The sequence below is a fragment of the Myotis myotis genome, unplaced genomic scaffold (genome assembly GCF_014108235.1).
Source record: "Myotis myotis isolate mMyoMyo1 unplaced genomic scaffold, mMyoMyo1.p scaffold_m19_p_2, whole genome shotgun sequence".
NCBI classification, from domain to species: domain Eukaryota; kingdom Metazoa; phylum Chordata; class Mammalia; order Chiroptera; family Vespertilionidae; genus Myotis; species Myotis myotis.
The window spans coordinates 62,668,687-62,691,449 of record NW_023416324.1 but is presented as its reverse complement, the minus strand read 5'-3'; the positions used below and the strand labels follow the sequence as shown (position 1 = coordinate 62,691,449).

Sequence of the window (22,763 nt, the reverse complement as noted above, 5' to 3'; positions counted from 1 at the left end):
CAAAGTTCATCTTCATGTTTCTATGTCAGGTCTCCTTCCTCAATTATTTTGAAACAAATTTTCTGATTGCATGTCATTTTATCAAGATTTCAATATTTATTTCAAAGGATAAAGAACTATTTAAAAAATTAGAACTAAAATTGTAATTCCTCAGCATCATCAAATATCTAGTCAGTGTTCAAACCTCCCTGATTGGGTCATAATTTCTTTTTGAACAGGTGTTTACTTAAATTAGGCTTTAAGTAAAGTCCAAACATTGCAAATGAAGAAACTGGGTCTCTGACTTTTTTTTTTTTTTTTTTTTTTTTTTTTTTTTACCATAGTCTGGATTTTGTTATTGTATTTCCATGGTATTATTTTTATTTTTTTATTAATCCTCACCCGAGGATATATTTTCTATTGATTGAGAGTGTGTAGAGGAGGGGAAAGAGAGAGAGAGAGAGAAACATTGATGTGAGACACATCGATTGGTTGCCTCCAGCATGTGCCCGGACCAGGGCCGGTGATTCAACCTGCAACCCAGGTATGTGCCCTTGACCCTTTGGAGCTCAGGCCGACACTCTAACCACTGAAACACTGGCCCGGGTCCCACAGTGTTGTTTTACCTGCTCCTCTGTTCTCTGAAATTCCTGGAAACTGGTAATCAGATCTTGCGGCTGAGCAGACACAGGTTCATTTTGGGGAAGAATACCTCATAGGGGTGATGTGTGCTTGATCAGTGACCACAACACCAGGTGCGTCTCTCTCTTTATGATGTTAGTAGCCACTGGTAGTTTTAGCCGAGATCCGTCATTTCATGAGGGTGCTGAATGGTAATATTCTATCAATTTTTTATGCGGTTGGCAATTTTTGAAGGAGAACAACTTCCCTTCATCAACCTTGGGTTACCCTGAGGTACAAGTCATTCAGGAGAGACAGGCTATCCCATCAGTTTACTTTTGAAAGAGGTTTACTTGAGAGCTCCTGTGGTTTTAAGGATGCACATATTTTACTTTTAAGGTCTTTAATTGTAGTTTGTCTTACCTTTAAAATTAGGAGGCAGTTTCACATCGTGGCTTAAAAATCAACAAATTTACTATTAAATGGGAATAGGTTACAGGACATGGTTTTAACATCCTTGAAGAGGACTGCCCTGAGAAACATTCAAATGTTCAACAAATAGCTTCCCAATGTTCCACTGCATTTCACAAAAGATCATAACATATTAAACTCTTTTCTGATAGGCAGCCACCTAAATAATTTATAAAAACGGAGGCTCAAGTCAGTGCAAGTGCTATTATTATAGCAAGTGTCAGTTCCCTTTTTCTATTCGAGGAAATGTGCCAGGGGTGTAGTGGATGGGCAATCAGACAAGGTTCGAATTCCCCTTCACTTTTGGTGACCTTGAGCAAGTTACTACTCTGCATAGTGTACCTATATAATAAGAGAACCTGAAGTATTAGCCAACATTCTAAACATTGTAGATTTCTAAAAAGTTAGAAAGTACATTTAGCAAAAGCCTCTTTCCCGCATCCCCACCCCACCCCTCAAATCACTTTGATTAGGGTGGGGTGAAGTAAGAAATGTTGCCAGTTGCCAGATATTGCTAATAATGAAAAGAAGAGCAGTAAAAATCGCTGTATTGAGGATAGTGGTAGTGCAGTCAGCTTTGATTCTCAGGGCAGTGGTAGTGCAGTCAGCTTTAGGCTGAAGCCCGTGTTACTCAATATGATGGAACTGCATAGCAGAACAGGCAGGTCTGCTACCCCAGACGATCCCTGGAAGGCATTTAGAGAGAGAGCTGGGCCTTCGACAGAGTTAAACTTGCCTTCGGTTCCACTGAGCAAAATGGAAGATCTAGCAGCAGTGAGACAGAAATGCATTCTAATTACCTAGAAAATAACCATGACATACCTAGACATTTCCTTCTACTACTGCTAAACTTAGCCCTCTGCCTCAACCTGCCCTCCCCGTGTCCCTTCCAGATTGTCAGTCCTGCCTCACGTCTGGTTTGGCTCCCTGCCTCCCTGGAGCCCTATGATCCCATAGTTGTTTCACCTTTTGCGACAGTGCCACCGACATAGTTGTTCACGCATGGGGCATCAAAATGATTTCCAAGTCAGTGAGAAACAAGTACACACACTGGAAAATGTATCACCCCGCCCCCACCTGATCTTCATAGGAATCTGTTGATTAGAAACATATGACAATTCAGCTAACTGGAGGAAGAAGTTATAAATTGTTAAAACACAAAACAGGATTTTGCAAGCATAGCTTCTTTTGTTTCTGTTCGGTCACCGCCTTAATTATAATATGTATAATGTTAGTTCTGTGGCCACTATCTTCTTAGAATGACATTTTAATAAACTTTTTGAAGAGTAATGCACATGTAGAGAAGTGGGATTTGCGTTTTTAAGGTTATTAAGTAGGGTGACATTGCCATGGCTGCCTTGTTAATTTCTGTTGTGACCAAAATAGTTCTTAAAACTTGTGAATTTCTGTGATGGAACCCTCTCAGCTTTAAAGGGGCATTAAGTTCAGTTGTGCTGTGCAGCATCAGGCTAGTTCTGAGCAATGCCTGGAACAATGCAGTGTTTTGTATTGGCTAATACGTTTTGTAACTCCTAAACTCAACATGTTGGCAAGGTGAATTAAAAATGAAGTTCATCTAGACCTTCAAGGTTATATGTTTCCATTCATTTTTACATACATATCTTATGCTATTCTTAACAAATAGGTTAACTGCAAAGAAGTGAAAGATCTTGCAACCGAGAGTTGGAATGGAAACAATTTCTGAGATACAGATCAAATTGTTTATAGACACCATTATTGGCAGCTTTACTATCAGTCATTTCCTGTGGGAATATTTCACTGGAACATAACTTTATGCCTTTACTATTCATTAAATAGCCTTGGCTCCATGGAATAAACATAGTGTAGAACTAAAAATAGTGATGTATGCAAATTATAATGTAACATTTCATGCTATTTTCCTAGATCAGAAGTAGGATAATTTAACAAACGATGTTCTTCTCCATCACTGAAAGAATTTTAAAACAACACCAATAACAGTATGGTCTAGTGGAGAGTTAGGTAATAGACTGGAAATTAGAGCCATTTATTTCCTTTAAAGTACTGACATTTAAAATATTTACTTATCATGTCCAGTACATAAGATACCGTTTTTATATCCTGTGGATAATACAAATGTCAATTATAGTTGCTGCCCTTCGGGAGTTTATGAATTTTGTTCTATAGGAAATAGGGTATGTTTTACATAAAGCAAAAGCAATAAATAAATATACTATACAAATAAATAAAGTACTGTTGGAGTTTGGAAGAATGGAAATCATGTCCATCTGGGAGATCAGAGACGACTTTATAAAGAAGAAAGTTGGGTGGGATCTTCTTTTCTTTTTTAAAAATTCTATCTATTGATTTTAGAGAGCGGGGTGGGGGGGGGGGAGAAAGAGAGATCAATTTGTTCCACTTATTTATGCATTCATTTACTTTAAAAAATATATTGATTTTACAGAGAGGAAAGGAGAGGGAGTTAGAAACATTCATCAGCTGCCTCCCACGTGCCCCCAATGGGGATGGAGCCCGGGAACCAAGATACATGCCCTTGACCAGAATTGAACCCAGGACCCTTCAGTGCGTGGGCCGATGCTCTATCCACTGATATTTTTACTTCTACACTATGTTTATTCCACGGAGCCAAGGCTATTTAAACGGGTTAGGGCCATGGCGTGACTCCTGTATGTGCCCTGAACAGGAATCAAAGCCCCAACCTTGGCATATCAGGACAATGCTCTAACCAACTGAGCTACCCATTCAGGGCTAGTTGGGTGGAATCTTAAAGGATGGGTAAGATTTCTGAGAGAGGGATGCAGGCAAAAATATCCCAAAGAGGCAGAGACCAGGTAACAACAAAGTTAGTATAGATCAGGGCACATTTATTGACTGGAGCCTTTGACTGGGGGGGTGGGGGGAGGGAGAATACACAGAGAAATATACTTAGAAAGTATGTTAGAGCTAAATTCTCATATTCAGTTATGCAAGCTTTTATTCAACAAATATTTCTTGAGTACTTACTGTGTGCAAGTATTGTGCTAGGAGATAGGAGTACATTCATGAGCCAGCTCACAAAGGCCCTTTCTAATATGCAAACACCGAAAAATGTTACTGAAGTCAGATGATGCAACACACGGATTCCAACACGAAGTGCTTTAGCTTACAACTGTTACATAGAAGATGTTGGAGAGTTGGTATTTCCAAATGACAGTGTTTCTATATTTCAATCCAACTGTTCCCCAACCCAGCTTTAATAAAAATAAAGCTCCATTTTACAAGTTTTGGTTGATGTCTGAATTAATTTTGTGTTCGCATGGATTGGGGGGGAAAGGCTGAAAAGGGATCTCTCTCTCCCCGCCCCCAGCCCCCCCTTTCACACACACACACACACACACACACAGAAAAAGAAAAGGAACCACTGCCAAGGTCCTTGAAGTAGCTAACTCTCTGTGCAAATAAAATGATTGGGAACGTTTCGAGAACACACGGTACCGAGATACACCTGTACTCATAACTTTGTTTTCTCTCAAGTTACGGCTTGCTCCTGCAATGGTGGCAACGGGGAGGGCGATGAACATGATGGGTGGCAGCCAGGAGGGCACTTTCCCTTTCTGTCTTCCTAACAAAAACTTTGCAGCCTCCAGCCTAGACAGACTCACCTCGTTTGTTTTTATCCTGCCTTCCCACTGCACCCCCACGCTGGCTGCGTGTACTTTGGCACCCCCACCTCCCGGGCCCGCCTTCCCGGCCCCGCACCTGGGCAGCCCGCAGCCCGCGCGCCCCGTCGCGGCCCGGCCCTGGGGCATGCGCTCTGCGCGCCGCCGCCCGCCCCCGCCCCTTCCCGCGGCGGAGTTATGCCAAGTATGTGAGCAGCCCGCGAGGGCCCGCGCTGGCCATGGGGAGCCGCCGCCGCCTCCGCCAGCGCCGCGTTCTCCCGAGCGGGGCGCCGACCTCTCCCCGCGGCGGGGGTGATCCCGGTTCCTGAGGCCGGGGGGATGGCGGACCCTCTGAGGCGGACGCTGTCCAGGCTCCGGGGTAGGCGAGGTCCCCGCGCCGCCGGCGGACTCGGGCTCCGGGCGGCCGCTGCCGCCACCGTGGCGGCCTCCTCCGCTGCCCAGGGAGACGCGGGGGGTGCTCTGGCCGGCCCCCCACGCGAGCGCGCCCGCGGAGCCCCGCCGAGCCCGGAGCCGCCCCCGCCGTCGCTGCAGGCGCGGGGCCCCAGGGCGCTGGGCGCGGGACGGCGTCCGGAGCCGGCGGGGGCGCACGGGCCTCGGCCGCGCGGCGGGAAGGAGGCCGCCCCTCGGGGCCGCGGGCTGGCTCGTGCCTCGGTGCTCGGCGCGCCGGACTCCGAGGGCAGCGCGGAGGAGGACGAGGACGCCGCCGACTACTACGAGAACCTGCCCGGCGGCTCCCGGTCCGCGCCGGAGCCCGAGGGGGCGGGGGCGGAGCGGTGGCCCCCGCCTCCCCCGGCGGCGGGCTCCTCCCCGGGGGCGGAGGGCGGCCGCCTGGAGACGGGCAGGCTGCAGACCCAGTTGCGAGAGGCCTATTATCTGCTGATCCAGGCTATGCACGACCTGCCCCCTGACTCGGGCGCGCGGCGGGGCTGGGCGGATCGCTGCTGCCCTGCGGGAGCCCGGGCTCCGGGCCAGCCGCCTTCCGCCTGCGGCGCTTCGAAGCGCCGAGCCGGCCCCCGAGGCTGGGAGCCGGGAGCCCGGGGCCGCCCTTGGCAGCAGGTGTCCCTGCCCTGGTCGCCTCCGGGAGAGCCGTGGAGAGGCCGCCTGCGGACTCCTCGGATGCGCCTGTCCTGCAGCAGAAGCCTCGAGAGCCTCCGGGTAGGTGCCAAGCCCGCGCCCTTCCAGCGGTGGCCGAGCGACAGCTGTATCAGGTGCGGCGCGCGCGGGGACCGGGACGAGCCCCCGCCACGTGGAGGCGGGATGGACGGCTGGAGTGGAGGCAGCGCGCCCGCCGCCGCGCCTTACGGCCTCCCGAGTCCCCGCTCCAAGGACCCCGGCCGTTCCCCGGGAAGCACTTTAAGGGATTCTGCGGGCTCCCCTGTGATCGGCAGCAAAGGAGACGACCAAGAGGGGCTCCCCTTCCTTAAGCCGCCCGCGGTGACAGTCAAGAAGCTGCAGAAGTGGATGTACAAAGGACGCCTGCTGTCCCTGGGAATGAAGGGTCGCGCCGGGGCGACACTCCCCAAAGTCACGGGAGCGCAGGACACCTCTCCAAGTCCGGGAGCTTTGAAAATGCGGGAAAGCCAAGTCCTCTCGGTGCCCCCAGACGAAAGAATTACGCTGACAGGTAGGACAGTTTGCAATCACAATGCTAACACTCCGAACTTCAAGGTTTACTAACGAGGCTTCTGTCTTTAGGGCGAAGAATAAGGTATGTTTTTGCAGACAGGTACGTGCCCGTGCCAGAGTAAGTGTCTTGTAAGTGGCAGCTTAATGCGATTTCGGGCTTATTTAGTAGAATGCATTCACTTGTTTTGCTTTTCTTTTTTCAAGACGGCGGGCATGAGGAACTTGGGGGCTTTTGTTTTTTTTCTTCTCTATGAACCAGTGTGCCTACTTCCTAAGCACAACAGTGAGTAAAGGTTAAGTTCACCACACGCTTTTAGAAGGTTTGGAGTTGGGCGGTGCTGCCTTGATTTTTATTCTTTGTAGCTCTAGGCAAATCCGTAGACTTGTGGAGTTTGTGCATTTGAATTTGTTCCAAGGTAGACTTTACAGGTTTCATAAACTGTCATTTTGCTCATTATACCTTTTCTCTCCCTCTTTCCCAGGCGCGTGTGCACACATACACACAACCCAAAAACAAAACCCAACCAACCAACCAACCAACCAAAATCTATGATAGTAACATCTCTTTTTAGTCAGGTAGGATTTCGAGTACTTCTCTCCACCTTTCCCTCCCCGTCCCCCCCCCCCCCCCCCAAAGAACAAAGTAGTAATTTTTTTTATTGTGGAAAACCAAGGGCTCTAGTATTTTAATCAAAAAGAAAATGTGCCTTATGTACTTTTTAAGAAACTGTAGACATTTAAAGTCATTTGTAAACTTAAATATACTTGTCCTTATAATAGGATATTGATGCCTATTTTTTATGTGTGTGGTTTTTAATATACACTGAAGGCTTAGGTTATCAGTTCTAGAACTCTCTTAATTACGTTGTAAATAGCAAAAATTCTCTTCTGAAAGAAGTATGATACTTTCAAATTGAGCCAAAAACAAGATGATCTTTTGAATTACCCTCTTAAATATAAAGAATTTAGTAGACATGACTTTAGTAAACTCCTTAAAAAGTCAGGAGTTTTTAAAATATTAAATGCTGAAATGTAAAAAGTATTCACAGTACTTGGCAGTTTCTCTGGTAAGAATTACAAATCTTACAGGACTGGGTTTGTACACATTAACTTTGTTTAACCAATAAACACAAAACAGTGGGGAGAAGCAAAGTTCACAAACCTTCTAGTCGAACAATGAGAACAAATCAAATGACTCATTTAAAGTATATAGAAACTTGAAGTTTCTTTGAATCTATAAATCTCTGTCCCACACCTGTCAAAAATTTCTCTCAAATTTATTCCATTTCACTTGAATAACAGGATAGTAGAATGCAATTTGTGTGTGTGTGTGTGTGTGTGTGTGTGTGTGTGTGTGTGTGTGTGTAGAGAGAGGTGTACTTTATGCTAAGTTCAAATTAAAATACACATTTCAGGAGCAAAGTATTTGTAATCATTTAGTGCAGTTTATTGCCACTATAACTTTACCTCCCCTGATATTGGTTCAGTTAACTCTTTGTAGGACAGTTAAATTTGAGCCACAACAACAATCTGTATAAAACTTCAAATATATTTTTTATCCTTGTGGCAAAGGTTAAACATTTACCATCAGATGGCTTCTAATGGCCTCAGTTGTAGTGTAAACATTCAAGGATTTTAGAAGCAATAATAAATGTAACCTTTACAAATAAATTGATTTTTTTTTTCATTGTGAAAATAATTAAATGAAACAAACTTTAAAAGAAATTAAATTGAGCCCTAGTTGGTTTGGCTCAATCCCCAGTGGGGGGTGTGCAGGAGGCAGCCAATCAATGATTCCCTCTTATCATTGGTGTTTCTATCTCTCCCTCTCCCTTCATCTCTGAAATCAATAAAAATATATTTTGAAAAAAGAAATAAATTAAAATGAAACGTTAGAATTACTATGTGATGGTGTTTTTAGATATTTTACAAGGTAAGCAAAAGCTTAATCTCTGGTTTAAACAACTTTCTCTGGTTACTTCCTTTCAAATCACCAATTCATCTTTTATAAAATATAAAAATAACTGTGCAATGTTTACATATCTAGTGTAGATTTGGAGAGTTTATTATTTTAATACCTATATTTTTGAAGGTTAGTCAAAGTTATTAAAATCATCCTGGATACTTTGTGTGGTTTGCATATAATCTTTATTACCCCCCTCCCCCCATGAAGGTATGACAACTGTCATTGAACAGCAGCCAAAGAAACAGAGGGGTTGAGTAGGTTGCCCAAGGTCACTCAAACTAGTGTATTGTTTGTATATATTAGTATATGGATTCAAACTATTATGAGGATTCAAACTCAGGTCTTTATGACTCCAAAACCCCTATTTATATAAAGTCAAGAGACTCTAAAGTTCTTTAGAGGTTTGAGTCAATTAATTCTATTAAATTGCTTGGATTGAGGAGATGGATGGAATTTCAACAAGGCTTAGAAGGGTAAGTAACTTTCTCAAATTTGCAAAGAAGATGGGGGCATTGTAGAATAGGCTTTAAGACATTTTTTCATCAACTGCTATATCCATTTTAAATCTTTACCTTTAAATGCTTACTTAGTTCCAATTGATGTTACTTGGATTCTACTTTTATTATTTTTTTTTATATTTTTTTATTGATTTTTTACAGAGAGGAAGGGAGAGAGATAGAGAGTTAGAAACATCGATGAGAGAGAAACACCGATCAGCTGCCTCCTGCACATCTCCCACTGGGGATATGCCCGCAACCCAGGTACATGCCCTTGACCGGAATCGAACCTGGGACCTCTCAGTCCGCAGGCCGACGCTCTATCCACTGAGCCAAACCGGTTTCGGCGGATTCTACTTTTAAATCATGTTTTCTAAAAAATTAATTGGGCCCTAGCTGGTTTGGCTCAGTGGATAGAGCATCAGCCTGCAGACGGAAGGGTCCCCGGTTTGATTCTGGTCAAGGGCACATGCTTGGGTTGCAGGCTTGGTCCCCAGTGTGGGGCATGCAGGAGGCAGCCAATCAATGATCTCTCTCATCATTGATGTTTCTATCTCTCCCTCTCCCTTCCTCTCTGAAACCAATAAAAATATTAAAAAATAAATAAAAAAAAATTAATTGGGCAGTCCAGATGAATCAGTACATTCTTGGTTGTATAAAGATATTAAATTGCCTAAAAGGTTTATATCCATTTTTCTATACAATATTATGAGTATATTTTCTTTCAAAATACAGTTCTATTTAGAATTTATAACAGAATAACTATATAATGGAATAGAGATACCTTTGTAGGTATTTTAGAAATTTTTTGAGACCACATGTCAAATGGGAGTCAAAATGGTATTTTATTTTGATTTCTGACTCCTACTAAGAACCACTAAAACTTTTAGTAGTATAATAATGCCAGTGATTTGATGCAGTTAGGATGTAATGTTCACAGATTGGCCAATTTGTTCCTAATTGAGATGGTTATTTACGAAATCTAAAGTCATTACACATAGTAAATATTGTCAAGTTTCTGCAAGTCTTGATATTACAAAGGAATTTTAACCTATTTGCCAACTATACTTCATTATAAGTCTTTATAAATGTTTTTAATTAGTATATAGTACTCAGAAATACATTCAATTCAAAAGTTTCAGGTTGAGCTATTTCATCCTTTTGCCACCTTAAAAAATAATTAGCCTTACTTTGACTCAATTTTTCTTGATTCATGATGTGTGAAAGAAAAAATTTAGGACATGTAACTTGTTAATATTTTGTCTGTAATCTTTAGACAATCCTTTTAAAATATTATTAGCAGATATGATCTTGTGCAGTATATCTTAAAGAGAAGTTGACACTTTTTAAAAAAAAACATTTTTATTAATTTCAGAGAGTAAGGGAGGGGGGGAGAGAGAGAGAGAGAGAGAGAGAGAGAGAGAGGTATCAATGATGAGAAAGAATCACTGATTGGCTGCCTCCTGCACAGGATCGAGCCCACAACCCAGGCATGTGCCCTTGACTGGAATTGAACCTGGGACCCTTTAGTCTGTAGGTCCACGCTCTTTCCACTAAGCCAAACTGGCCAGAGCAGAAGTTGACACTTAATGCAGATACCCATCTGTTCTCTTTTCGCACCTAATTTCTTACCTTCATGAGATAAATGATCTTTATGCATTTTTCCAACAAATTCTTTTATGCATCTGCACTTTGAGATTAGTAGCTATAGGCATATACTTTTTGACTGTCTTCTAGTTTTAAATCCCTTTCCGAAAAATTCTGCCAGTGTGGCCCTAGAAGCAAGTTCAGTTTTTTTGTTTTTCTGTATGTTTGTTTGGGGAAGAGTGGCATAGAACATTGATGTTGCTGGGGGCAGGAAAACCAAGAATTACAAATTCAGCAGAAGGTCCTGTGTTGACTGGAAAGTCCTACATTTCTAAGTAGTGTTATTGTTTTGAGAATCACTAAGGATATTTTTCTAGACCTTTGCCACTCAATGTGTGTGTGTGTGTGTGTGTGTGTGTGTGTGTGTGCGTGTTTCAGTTATAGAGCAGTGCTTTTCAAGTTTAATGTGCACATGAATCCCCTGAAAATCTTGTTAAAATGCAGATTTCATATGTGTGGGCATGGGACCTGAGAGTCTGCATTTTGATGAATTCCCAGTAAGGATGCTGCTGTTTGGTACTCTCTTTTTTTGTTGTTGTTAATCCTCACCCGAGGATGTTTTTCACATTGATTCTAGAGAGAGTGGAAGGGAGAGTGAGAGAGAGAGAGAGAGGAGAGAGAGAGAAACATTGATGTAAGAGAGCCACATCAATTGGTTGCCTCCCACACCCGCCCCGACTGGGGGAGAGGGGGTGAAGCTGCAACCTAGGTATTGTGCCCTTGGTGGGGAATCGAACCCGAGAACCTTCAGTGTGTGTGTGCTGATGAGCATGCTGGCCTGGGCTGGTACTCATTTTAATTAGTCAGTTTCTACAATTCTCAGTCTCCCTAATCACCTATCTTAATACATTTGTTAAACTTTTGAAAAGCCATACTTTATTCTGATATTGACACTAACCCTTACTAGAGAAAAGCACTTGAGCCCTCTCTGCTCTAGTTTTATAAGCATGAATTTATACTTACTACTTATATATGACAGGTTCAAGCAGTTTCCGCCATCTTGGTCTGATCTTTCACCAATAAAAATGAGACTTTGGAATCTGCAAACCATAGTATGGTGGTAAACCATAGAGGGTCTGGGTTCCTAACCAGATCCTCCACTTACCAGGCTTGTGACCTTGGACAAGTTACTCAACTTGGCAAAGCCTCAGTTGCTGTGAGACTGAAAAAAGATCATCTATTTGGTACCATGCCTGGTGCTTAGCTGCTATCAAGAGAAAGGCAAACAGACTTTGTGAGCATACTGCCCTGCCCAGGTCACTGGGATTCTGGATGGAGAGTGAAGTAATCAGAGGGTGAGGAGTACTGCCTTGCAGAGCATTGGGAATTGAGAGTATACCCCTTTAGGGGCACTTACTTATTCTACTCATCTTTTCTTTTTGGCTTCTTTTTTCTTGCTCCTCCTCATTACTATTGCGGATCTGGAAACAGTCTCTACATTTTCTTCTCTACTTTCCTGTCCCAAAAGCTAACACACAGCTTTTTTCTTAAGGGTTTTTATTGCTAGTCACAAGGGAGGGAAAAGAAAAGATAGAAACAGCACTTTTTCCCTTTTCATTGTACTCTCTCCATTTAGATTTATCTGGAAAAGATTATTACCTAAGGCTAAGGCTTTTATTCTAGACATTTCTTCTGGGCTATCAGACTTGACTCCATAAGCAGGGCTGCTTGTATTTATGTAAACTTAAATACAAGGTTCATGAGAATACTTTTACTTAGGTTTTTAAAAGAGAAGTATGCAAAAGCACAGAGGTTGTTTCTATAGTAGGAATTTTAAAATGATGGAGAGAAACCTGTATATATTATACATTTTCAGTGAGAGTTGGAATACATAATTTCTCAGAAAGTTTGTTGATGATTAAATGTTTAGTAATAGTGAGTCATCTGGACTTATTATGAAATAAAAGTTGAGAGCACAAAATTGGTTTGAGTAGTTCACCACTGTGTAAATACTTTTCTGAGTAAAAAATTTTAATTACCACTTCTGGATTTTCTTGTAGGTATTTAAAGTAAAATGACTTTAATAAGAATCTGATAATCATAACATAACATGTGCACTAATAAGAGAATAAAGACTTTTTGCCTTGTAACTTTGCATACTTATTTTTATATTTTTTTTTGTTTTTACATTTTTTAACTTTTACTTTATATATATATACACAGATATGAAATCTGAAGTTAAAGATAAGTTTTGAGTTTATGTCAATAAGGTTTAATATTACTTTTAGCCTAAAAAGGGAATGAAGGCAAGATTCCAAATACCTTTCCATTTCTGTGTAATGTGCCTTCATATGCACCCATTTAACTAACTGTGATGCAAATGGAGTGATTTAAATTATTTATAAGTAATTGCTGAAGTAAAATTTATTATTAAAATTTAATGTGTTGCTTATATTCAGGATTTTTTTTGTGTGTGAGAGAGAAAGAGAGAAACATTGATGTGAGAGAGATACATTGATTGGTTGCCTCCTGGGCTGGGGATCCAACCTGCGACTCTGTTACATGCCCTTGACTGGGTTTGAGACCCTTTGGCACGTGGGCTGATGCTCTAACCACTGAGAACACCAGCCAGGGCTATATTCAGTTTCAAAACTGAAAAAATTGGACTATCAGAAATTATTGTGATGCTCCTATCTATATTTAAACTCTATTCTCACATATTTTGAAATATTCAGCAATAGCAATGGAACTATTTGGTTTCAAGTTTTTGCAGTGTGTAGTTTCATGAAAAATAATGTCTCATGGTGTAATTATTCCCTTTAATATTACACATTCATTAAATGCTTATATTTATAGAAGTATTAAATTTGCTTTATTTTTCTCATTGTAGTTCTTGGAATGTAGCAGTACAAGTAGCAGTATGTTGATAGTGTAATTGTACTATAGTAGGATTCAAAATAATATGTTAACCTATATAAAATTTTGCATGTTTTTAGAGACATCTGAGAGAAAGGTAAAATAAGTTGTGGATCATAGCAATTGTGAGTTGTATAATTTTACACTTTGTGCTTCAAATATATAATTGTGTCAAAACTACATATAGTATCCTGTAAAGGTCTGAAATGTTATTAAATAATATGAGACTTGGTCTTAAATGTAAAATAGATCTAGATTTTAGTGCACTTGGCAGAGGATGTACTCACTAAAAACCCAGAAACTACAGTGATTCTTGTGTATGTGTTGAATTTCAGTCCTGAATTTTAAGTGTAAAGGAGACAGAACCAAAGAACGACCCTTGAATCTTCAGGCTTTTGTTAATGAAATTAAACTAGACCAATTCAAGATACATATTGAACATCTGTTACATGTTTGCATGTTAAATCCTGGAAGTTGGAGGTGGGTAGCCCTTCCTTGTAGCCCAGGTGTACTACTACAGACTTTGAAGTCAAAAGAGTTTGAGTGCTGCCTCTTCCATTTTCCCACTAGGTGATCTTGGGCAAGTTACTTGACCTTTCTGAATAGTATTATACAGTTTTCTAATGTTACTAGCAGCTACCACCCTATAAGGTTAGCCGAGTTAATATTATCACCATGTCCAGAGAGGGTTGCCTACTTCCCTACTTTTAGTGAGGATCAGGAAGACTGGTAAGAGCATGGATTTTAGGATTAGAGAGGTTTACATCTGCATTCTAGGGCTACCATCTTGACCATATTCCACATATTTTTTGAGGCTCGTGAAAGTAATCGTACCTGTCTCATAGGATTCTTGTGAAGGTAAAATGAGGTTCAGGGCTTTCTTACTGCTTTATCTCTCATACCTGGCACAAAATAAGCACTCAATAAATGTGTTGAGCAAATAAATGTCTGGCATAGTAGGCATTCATAGGAGCTTTCTTCCCTTCTGATTCTGTTCATGTCTCTGGAACTAGTTGAACTTGAAACTCAATTTGTTAAAGATATTTTATTTGCTTATTCATCTGGTTGGTTGGGTAATGTTTACAATTAAAAAAGATAAATGTACATTTTTAAAGGATTTTTTTTCAGTAGAAGGGAGGTTACTGAAAGCCTTGATTATGCACAAAATAATCTTTTGGGTGTTATTTTTGCCTTATATATTTAGAACTTAAACATTGCATGAGATGCTACTGCATTATATGGTTAGGAAACAACTGTTGAAATCTTAACAATCAGTAAGGCATTTAATAATGAGTAAGGCTCACTTATTTTGCTCAAAGTTAATCTTCATAAAGGTAGGAATATTACTTGTGTTTTCTAAAGAACTTCTAGTCTGTGTAGTGAGTTGAACATTACTCAAATATTAAAGGCATATTGTGTACAATGCATTCTATATTAGCTTTTAATGAAGTATGTTTTGCTTAGGGTAAGGCTTTGTCAGCCCTAGCATGTTAATAAAGACAGTCTCAAGTTTGTCTATCCTTTTTCTTAGAATTCTTATGACACTTCTACTCGCAGTCTGAGTTATAAATAATATAAATAATCTTTAGGTGGAAAATCCAAATTTTTTCTTGTTCAATTTTAGTCTCCGAATATTTACTTTTCTTTTTATCCTTTTTTAAAAATATGTTTTTATTAATTCCAGAGAGGAAAGGAGAGGGAGAGAGAAAGAGAAACCTCAATGATGAGAGAATCATTGATCAGCTGCCTCCTGCACACTTTCTACTGGGGGTTGAGCCCGCAACCTGGGTATGTGCCCTTTACTGGAATCAAAGCTGGGACCTTTCAGTCTGCAGGCCGACACTCTATCCACTGAGCAAAACCCACTAGGGCTCTTTTTATCCTTTTAAAAATAGTACTTGAATAACTGATCTCAAGGGACATGTCTTTCTTGGTATACCAGGCATTATATTCTACCGTCTTTTTTTTCTTCAAAACAGATTTATTTGAAAATGTTTATGGTTCTACAATGAAAAGAAGAGAACTTGATGATTTGAAGGGTAATATTGGATTCAGAGATCATAAGCCACTTAACAGTATCACTGTGTCAAAGAAACGCAATTGGCTATATCAGAGTACTCTGCGACCTTTTAATTCGGAGGAAGAAGAAAATAAGAAATACCAACATATAAGCCATTTACCCATCTCACCTGTCTCTCCACGTAAACATCAGCTATCACAACCTTTCCTCAAATCATCTGAAGATTATTGTAGGTATGTGGGGTGTAATGATACAGATTCTTCGTTATCAGGAAACTGTTCTTTAGACTTCAATGAGGAAAACGATGCAGATGATGAAGGGGAAATATGGTACAACCCCATTCCTGAGGATGATGACGTTGGCATATCAAATGCTTTGAGTTTGGGTGAGGCGAACTCTGCTGTTCTGAAGTTTCCTGCTGTCAGTTTGAGAGTATTAGCCAGTAGCGACCTACTGAAAGCAGAGCCGCATCCTGACGACTTGCTGTGCTCTTCTGAACACACAGGCAGTGTTCAGACCACACAGTCAAATGCAGTGAAGCCTGTAGATTCTATCCATTCCACAGAATTTGCGCAGCAGTACAGGCAGAGGCTTGGACACAAGACACAAGACGGTATAATGGTGGACGACAATCCCATGTTGAAATCTCCGTTTGCAGGTAAAGATGATTATATATCTGCCTTTTCTTTCTTCACATTTTTCAATTCTTTGGTGGTAGTTAAAACTAAATATAGATGTCTATTGTAGCTATGTACTTTTCCTTACAGAGTGAATGTCTTTTCATGAAAATAAAACTCAAAATCATTTATAAGCATTTTATATACATGGCGATTGTTTTTATACACTTGGGTTTGTTAGTGTATTGATCTTTTGAGATAGTAATTATTTTTCTCTTAGTTGAAAGAATGGCATGATGGGAAGTAGAAGAGAAAGATATATTTTTTGTTTAAATCTTATTTAGTTTAATTCATTCATTCATTCACACCTCGCCTGGCTACAGCTGAAAAGCTGCATTTTCATTGTACCAGTAGGCATTAGGTTGCACTTTTAGGCCTGTGACTCCTCAACAAAGGAAAGGGAGAAGAGAAAAAGAAATGAGAGGTAGAAGAAGTAAAGACTTTGTAGATAAGTTCTACGATAGTTATGAAATCCAGAAAGGAAAATTGAAATTTGATAAATATTGGATTGAACCACGTGAAATTGCTGATATTCAACCATTTTTTTTCTTTTTCTGGTTATCTCTTTTTTTTATTTTTTAATTTTATTGTTTAAGGTATTACAAATAGTAGTACATATGTCTCTCTTTTTTTTCCCCACTGACCTCCCCACATTCAACCATTTTTGATCTGCAAAAACCCCCAGTATTTCATATAGTTTAACCTAATGATTTTATTCTTCCTTGATTACCTTTGCTTTTCTGATGTGCTTCTTTTCAAATTTAATTCAAAGTGTTAGGAAGTCTCTTTGCAGGGTAGCTTTGGAGCCTCAACCAGTGCTGATAGGAGTTGGAGTAGGACTACCCCAGCTCCCTTCTTCCTTGGGTGGGATAATTCTATGTTTCCCAGGATTTTCTCTTGAAGTTAAGCTCCAGTTGCCCATAATGGTAGCAAGGTGTGATACTTCACCTTGAATTTTCTCACTTCCTTACTGATGTTTCTGTACATTATAAGTAAACTACTTGCATTTGAGTCCTTTCCTTAGGAATATGAGGAGATGGTGTAAATGTTATATTGTTAAGAGAAAAATCAAGTTACAAAACAGTGTGTACTATCTGATGCCAATATTGTAAGAAACACTGAAAAGCTATTCTGGAAATGTTAATGGTTTTTCTCCCTTCGTGTTGAAGGTAATTAAAAATGTGTGTGTGTGTGTGTGTGTGTGTGTGTGTGTGTGTGCGGGCTGCCTCGCGCTTGTGTGCATTTCTAATTATAGACTGATTTTCCAGAGTAAATTTGTGTTTCTTTTGTAATTTGGGTAAAGAGAAGAATAAATACTATATAAACTAATAATATGGAATGCAGGTTGTGATCAGGGTGGCGTGATAGGGAAAGCTTATAAGTGTGTGGCAAGTAGTGATGGGTGTGGAATGGGGCAGAAAAGGCAAGAGGGCATAAGGATAAGAGCAAAGTTAGAAAGCCAGTGTCTATAAAGTGTTACACATTTTAAATTTCTGTCTTTAAACTTTTTTTTTCTGTTTGTGGCAATTTGTGAACCTGGAAAGACCAATAGACATTTTTTAAGAATACGGTGGCACTGTCATTTATGTTGTTTTCCTTAATGTCTTCCTTCCCTTTAATATATTCTATATATATAATAAAAGCCTAATATGATAAGTGTCTGGTCATCTGTTCAACCAATCAAAGCGTAATATGCTAATGATATGCTAAGGCCGCTCAACCGCTTGCTATGACGTGCACTGACCACCAGGGGGCAGATGATCCGACTGGTAGGTTAGCTTGCTGCTTTGGTCTGGCCAATTGGGACTAAGCGAGATGGGCCAGACATACCTACCCTTGAGCTTGCGTCCCTCCCCAGCTCCAATTGTGCACTGTGGGGTCCCTTGGCCTGGCCTGCGCCCTCTCACAATCCAGGACCCCTTGGGGGATGTCGGAGAGCTGGTTTCGGCCTGATCCCTCTCAACACAGGAGCTGCCCCCTGGTAGTCAGTGCCGCTCAGCCAGAGCCGGGCTCATGGCTGACAAGCGTTGCAGTGGTGGCGGAGCCTCTCCAGCCTCCGCAGCAGTGCTAAGGATGTCCAACTGATCGCTTAGGCCCCCCGCTCCTGGGTGGAGTGGGCCTAAGCCATCAGTCGGACAATACCCCTGTGGGCTCCCGGACTGCGAGAGGGCGCAGGCCGGGCTGAGGGACTCCCGCCCCCCCCCCCCCCCCCAGTGCAGGAATTTTGGGCACCGGGCCTCTAGTCCTATCTTATATAATAAATGGCTAATTTGCAAATTGACTGAACGGAAAAACGATTGGTCGCTATGATGCACACTGACCACCAGGGGACAGACGCTCAACACAGGAGTTGCCCCCTGGTGGTCAGTGTGCTCCCACAGGGGGAGAGCCTCTCAACCAGAAGCTGGCTCACGGCTGGCGAGTGCAGTGGTGGTGGCGGGAGTCTCTCCTGCCTCTGCGACAATCAGACATCCCCTGAGGGCTCCCGGACTATGAGAGGGAGCAGGCCAGGCTGGGGGACACCCCCCACCCCCAAATGCATGAATTTCATGCATTGGGCCTCTGGTTAAAATATAATAGGCACAATCCTAAGTTGAACAAAGGAAATATTTAGATAGTTTACTTAATGCCATGCTTTTTGGTTTAAGAATGATCAGAAAGGTTACCTAAAGTGATCTGTTTTCTTTAGCAATATTGCCCGAAAGCTGTTGAGGAAATGGCAGAGAATGGTTGAATTTCAAAACAAATTCTGATATAGGAATAGGAAAGCTGAAGTATTGTTTTTGCTTATTAACTTCTAGATGTATATGTGTCTTTTACATAGATGCCATCAGTGGACTATTTTTGGTTTTTGTTACTTTCACTTTATATCTTCATCTGGTATTGTACATGTTTAACATTTTGTTAACAGTCTTTCTTAATCATTATAGTATTTAATTGGGCTGATTTGCCCTAATCTGTGTGACTGGTTCCCTAATGGGTGTTAATAGATTATTTCTATTACAATTGCATGACTTTCATCACTATCTTTTTTGCTTCATTAGGATTGATTACTAGCTTTATTACTGCTTCTATATGGCTCGGAACAACTGTAGGTAATTCCTATATTGTATTTTCTAAAAAGTTTACCAATTTACAGGCAACAGTTGGTTGATTAATTTATTTATTCAGTAAACACAGTTTCTGCTGTGTGCCAGTTACTGTCCTAGGTGATGAGGGAGTGAGCCAGTTTCACTTAATTCTGGCTGGTTCATACATTTATATTGAAACATTTTTATTTTATATTTTCCCCCTCAATGCTAGTCTGTGATTTATTAGTAAAATTGCAGTTTAGTTTTAAGTGATTGTTGAATTTGGTAATATTTCCACTCTTGAATTTTAAAAAAACAAAGCATTTTTTGTTTTAATAAATTCACTGTTGTCTATAATAGATTGCTAACATATACAGTATTTTATTTTAATAATTAGTTAAAGACTTCAGTAGGAAATTAATGCACAATTAAATATTTGTACTGCAAAAAAAGTCTGAATGTTAGATTAACTCCTTTATAATTTAATAAAACCTAGAGCAAATTAATATACTGGGTAACTTTTTTTATGCCATGACAAAATTGTAGTCTAAAGCAGGATTTCAATTACTATAGAGTGTTTTAGACCAGTAAACCAGTAGAATTGCACTACAATTTACAGTACAGGGAATGCTTTGTCTAGTTTATCAAACACTCCATTTATTATTAGTTGCTCCCTAGAAAAGCCCAGCAGGCATACTTAAAATAGTCCTTTCTCTATGAAGAAACCACTTATTTGTCATTAGGACACATAGAGGGGCGGGGAGAGTATTATATTAATACTTTAAAGAAAGGTTATTCAGTCTATTGATTTTTAAAATGAATAAATACTTTACCCCCCTCATTTCTAATATTACATAGAATAGCCTCTGATACTAGGGTTATTAGGGATTTTTTATAAGGAATGGGAAGATCTAGTATGAAAAGTTCATTTAAATTTTAAATAACTGGGATAATATCTGATTGTTTCTTTAATGGAATAGTTAAAGTTTGTGTAATATTATATTTTAAAAGATATTTTCATTTCGCTTTATTAATTTGAAAACTTACTAGAACCAGGTTCAAATTTGAAAATAAAATTGATCAGTCTGTATAATTTTTTAAACTGGGGGAATGAAAATTTAAGGCTCAGTAGAATACTTTAACTATTTAAGAGTTGAGAAAAAAACTTTAAAAATCAATTTAATATATTCAGGGTAGGGCCAAAGTAGGTTTATAGTTGTTCATTTGCAAAATAATACAGTCCTATATAATAAAAGGCTAATATGCAAATCGACCGAATGGCGGGACAGAACAACTGGTTGCTATGACGCGCACTGAAGTGCACTGTGGTGGCCAGCCGCTGGATCTGGCCCCGATCAACCCCTCCCCCCAGCCGGCCCCAACCCTGATTGGCTCCCCCCACCCTGGGCTCAGGTGTTGAGCATCTGCCTCCTCCCAGCCGCTTGGTCTCTGCGGGGCCGAGGCTGCTCCCGTGGGTGAGCTGCGCCCACATCTGCAGCGCCCTGGACCAGACGGCCTGCAAGACCAACTTGGCCACGTTCACCCACCTGCAGTGCTCTATCCTCACTGTGACTAACCTGGCAGCCTGGGGCCTGGACATCCTGCTGCTGGACGTCATCAGCTTCAGCCTCCCGGCCAAGGGCAAGCTCTTCCTGCACCACGCAGGTCGTGTGGCCTGGGCTGGCTGAAGTGGCACAGCCTACTCCTTGGTGGCCCCAGATAAGGTCTCCTACCTGTTCCTCACCCTCGCCCACCCCCATGAGGAGCCTTCGGGTGCGGTTGGCATGGACGGCGTGCTGGGCCGGGTGCCACAGAGGGTGGTGGACGATGAGGACTGTGGCCTGCAGAACACCCTGGAGGTGTCGCTACCGCTGTGGGGCCTGGGCCTTGTGGCCGACAATGTCCAGCAGCAGTACATGCGCTCATGGCCGGTGCACTTGCCAGAGCCCATCAAGCGGGCCAAGGAGCTGGATCTCACGGTGCTGGGCCTGCACCCACTCTTCAGCTCGAGCTTTGAGGAGGAGGAGCTGCAGTGGCTGAGGCGGGTGGACAGTATCAAGCAGTACTCGCAGGCGTCCGTCTTTGAGATCAACGCCTCCAGCCAGGACCTGAGCAGCCAGGTGATGCGGGCCAAGTGGCAGAAGGACTGCAAGGCCATCACCAGCTTCCAGCAGGGCCGGCAAGAGCGGCAGTAGGGCCTAGCTGGCCCAGCCCTGAGCTTCCCGGCGTGGCAGGCGGAGTAGCCTGGGAAAGAGGAAGAGGAGGAGGAGGAGGCAGCGGGAGAGAGCATGGAGGATGTCTCCACAGAGGTTGTGGGCCAGAAATGGCAGCAGCCAGGACCTGAGTGGGGAGCCAAGAGGTGGAAGGAGGAGGCTGGGTTGCTGGACCAGAATTTGTCCCCTATCGGCTAAAGGATTTCTACAGTGAATAGGGCCTAAGTGTTGTTGGGGACAGGGGCGCCTTTGAGCAGCAGGTGGCTGGTTCTGTCTTGGACCTGATGGGGGACAAGGCCCAGAACCTGACCAGGGGCCAGCAGCAAGCTCAGTGGGACCAGAAGAACAAGACAGAAAGTGGTTCATCAGCAGCTCCTACAAGCGGGACCTCTGCCAGATGTGGAAGCAGAAACAGAAAATTGCCATACACTCCATGCCTGAGCCCCAGTGGGCCACCAGCAGTCAGCCCTGTTGGCAGCGCTGTTTTGGCCTGATCTGGTCAGGGTGCAGGAGACAACCAATTGATGTGTCTTTCTCACATTCATCTTTCTTTCTCTGTCTCTCGCCTTCCCTTCTACTCTAAAAATCAATGAAAAATATCCTCAGGTGAGGATTAACAAAAAAACGAACAATGCATACATACACACATATACAAAAATACATAAATATTGGAGGGTTGGGGAGCGGGCCCCCACAAGTGCACAAATTTCGTGCACCAGGCCTCTAGTCTACATATATAAAAGCCTAAGCGACTGAATGACCAGTTGACTGGTCGTTATAATGCGCACTGACCACCAGGGGGCAGACGCTCAACACAGGAGCTGCCCCCCCGGTGGTCAGTGTGTTCCCACAGTGAGAGTGCTGCTCAGCTGCTGACCTAAGCTGGCAGTTGGACATCCCCCGAGGGGTCCCGGACTGCGAGAGGGCACAGGCTGGGCTGAGGGACCCCCCCCCCCCGCCCCAGCAGTGCATGAATGTCGTGCACCGGGCCTCTAGTAATTCTATATAATAAGAGAGGAATATGCTAATTAGCCATTACTCCCTGAGGTGTAATGACCAAGCGAGCGTCATGACCAGATCACGGATCAGCAGGAGGGTGAGCCAGCGAGGTACAAGCGGGCTGCAGAGAGCTATAGGAGGGGCGAGGGCAGCAAACTATGGGGGAGGGGTAAGGGATAAGGGGGTAGGGGAAGCTACAAGAGGGTAGGGCAGTGGGTGGAGAGCTACAGGAGGGCGGCAGCGACCTACTGGCTACAAGTGGGTGGCAAAGAGCTATAGGACGGGGCCGGGCAGCAAGCAGGTGGGAGGTGGAGAGCTACAGGAGAGGGTAGGGCAACAAGCTATGAGGGGGATGGTGGGGGGAGCTACAGGAGGGCGGCAGCGACCTACTGGTGTACGAATTTGTGTGCAGGGCTACTAGTTAATAAATAATAATACAAAAATAAACTGTTTCGTACCAC

General features: G+C 42.3%; 1 protein-coding gene across 4 annotated transcripts in view; it reads left to right on the top strand.

Moving 5' to 3' along the window:
- Nucleotides 1-4,900: 4,900 nt before the first annotated feature.
- Nucleotides 4,901-22,763, top strand: part of SYDE2 (synapse defective Rho GTPase homolog 2) — a 45,322-nt gene continuing 27,459 nt past the window's right edge. For 3 of the 4 annotated variants that reach the window (XM_036349282.1, XM_036349283.1, XM_036349284.1), the window contains exons 1-2: nucleotides 4,901-6,354; nucleotides 15,302-16,000. In XM_036349282.1, coding sequence (XP_036205175.1) covers nucleotides 5,049-6,354; nucleotides 15,302-16,000 — 2,005 coding nt within the window. In that variant the 5' untranslated portion in view covers nucleotides 4,901-5,048. The remainder of the gene's footprint in view (nucleotides 6,355-15,301; nucleotides 16,001-22,763) is intronic. The other variant, XM_036349281.1, reaches the window with a different exon arrangement.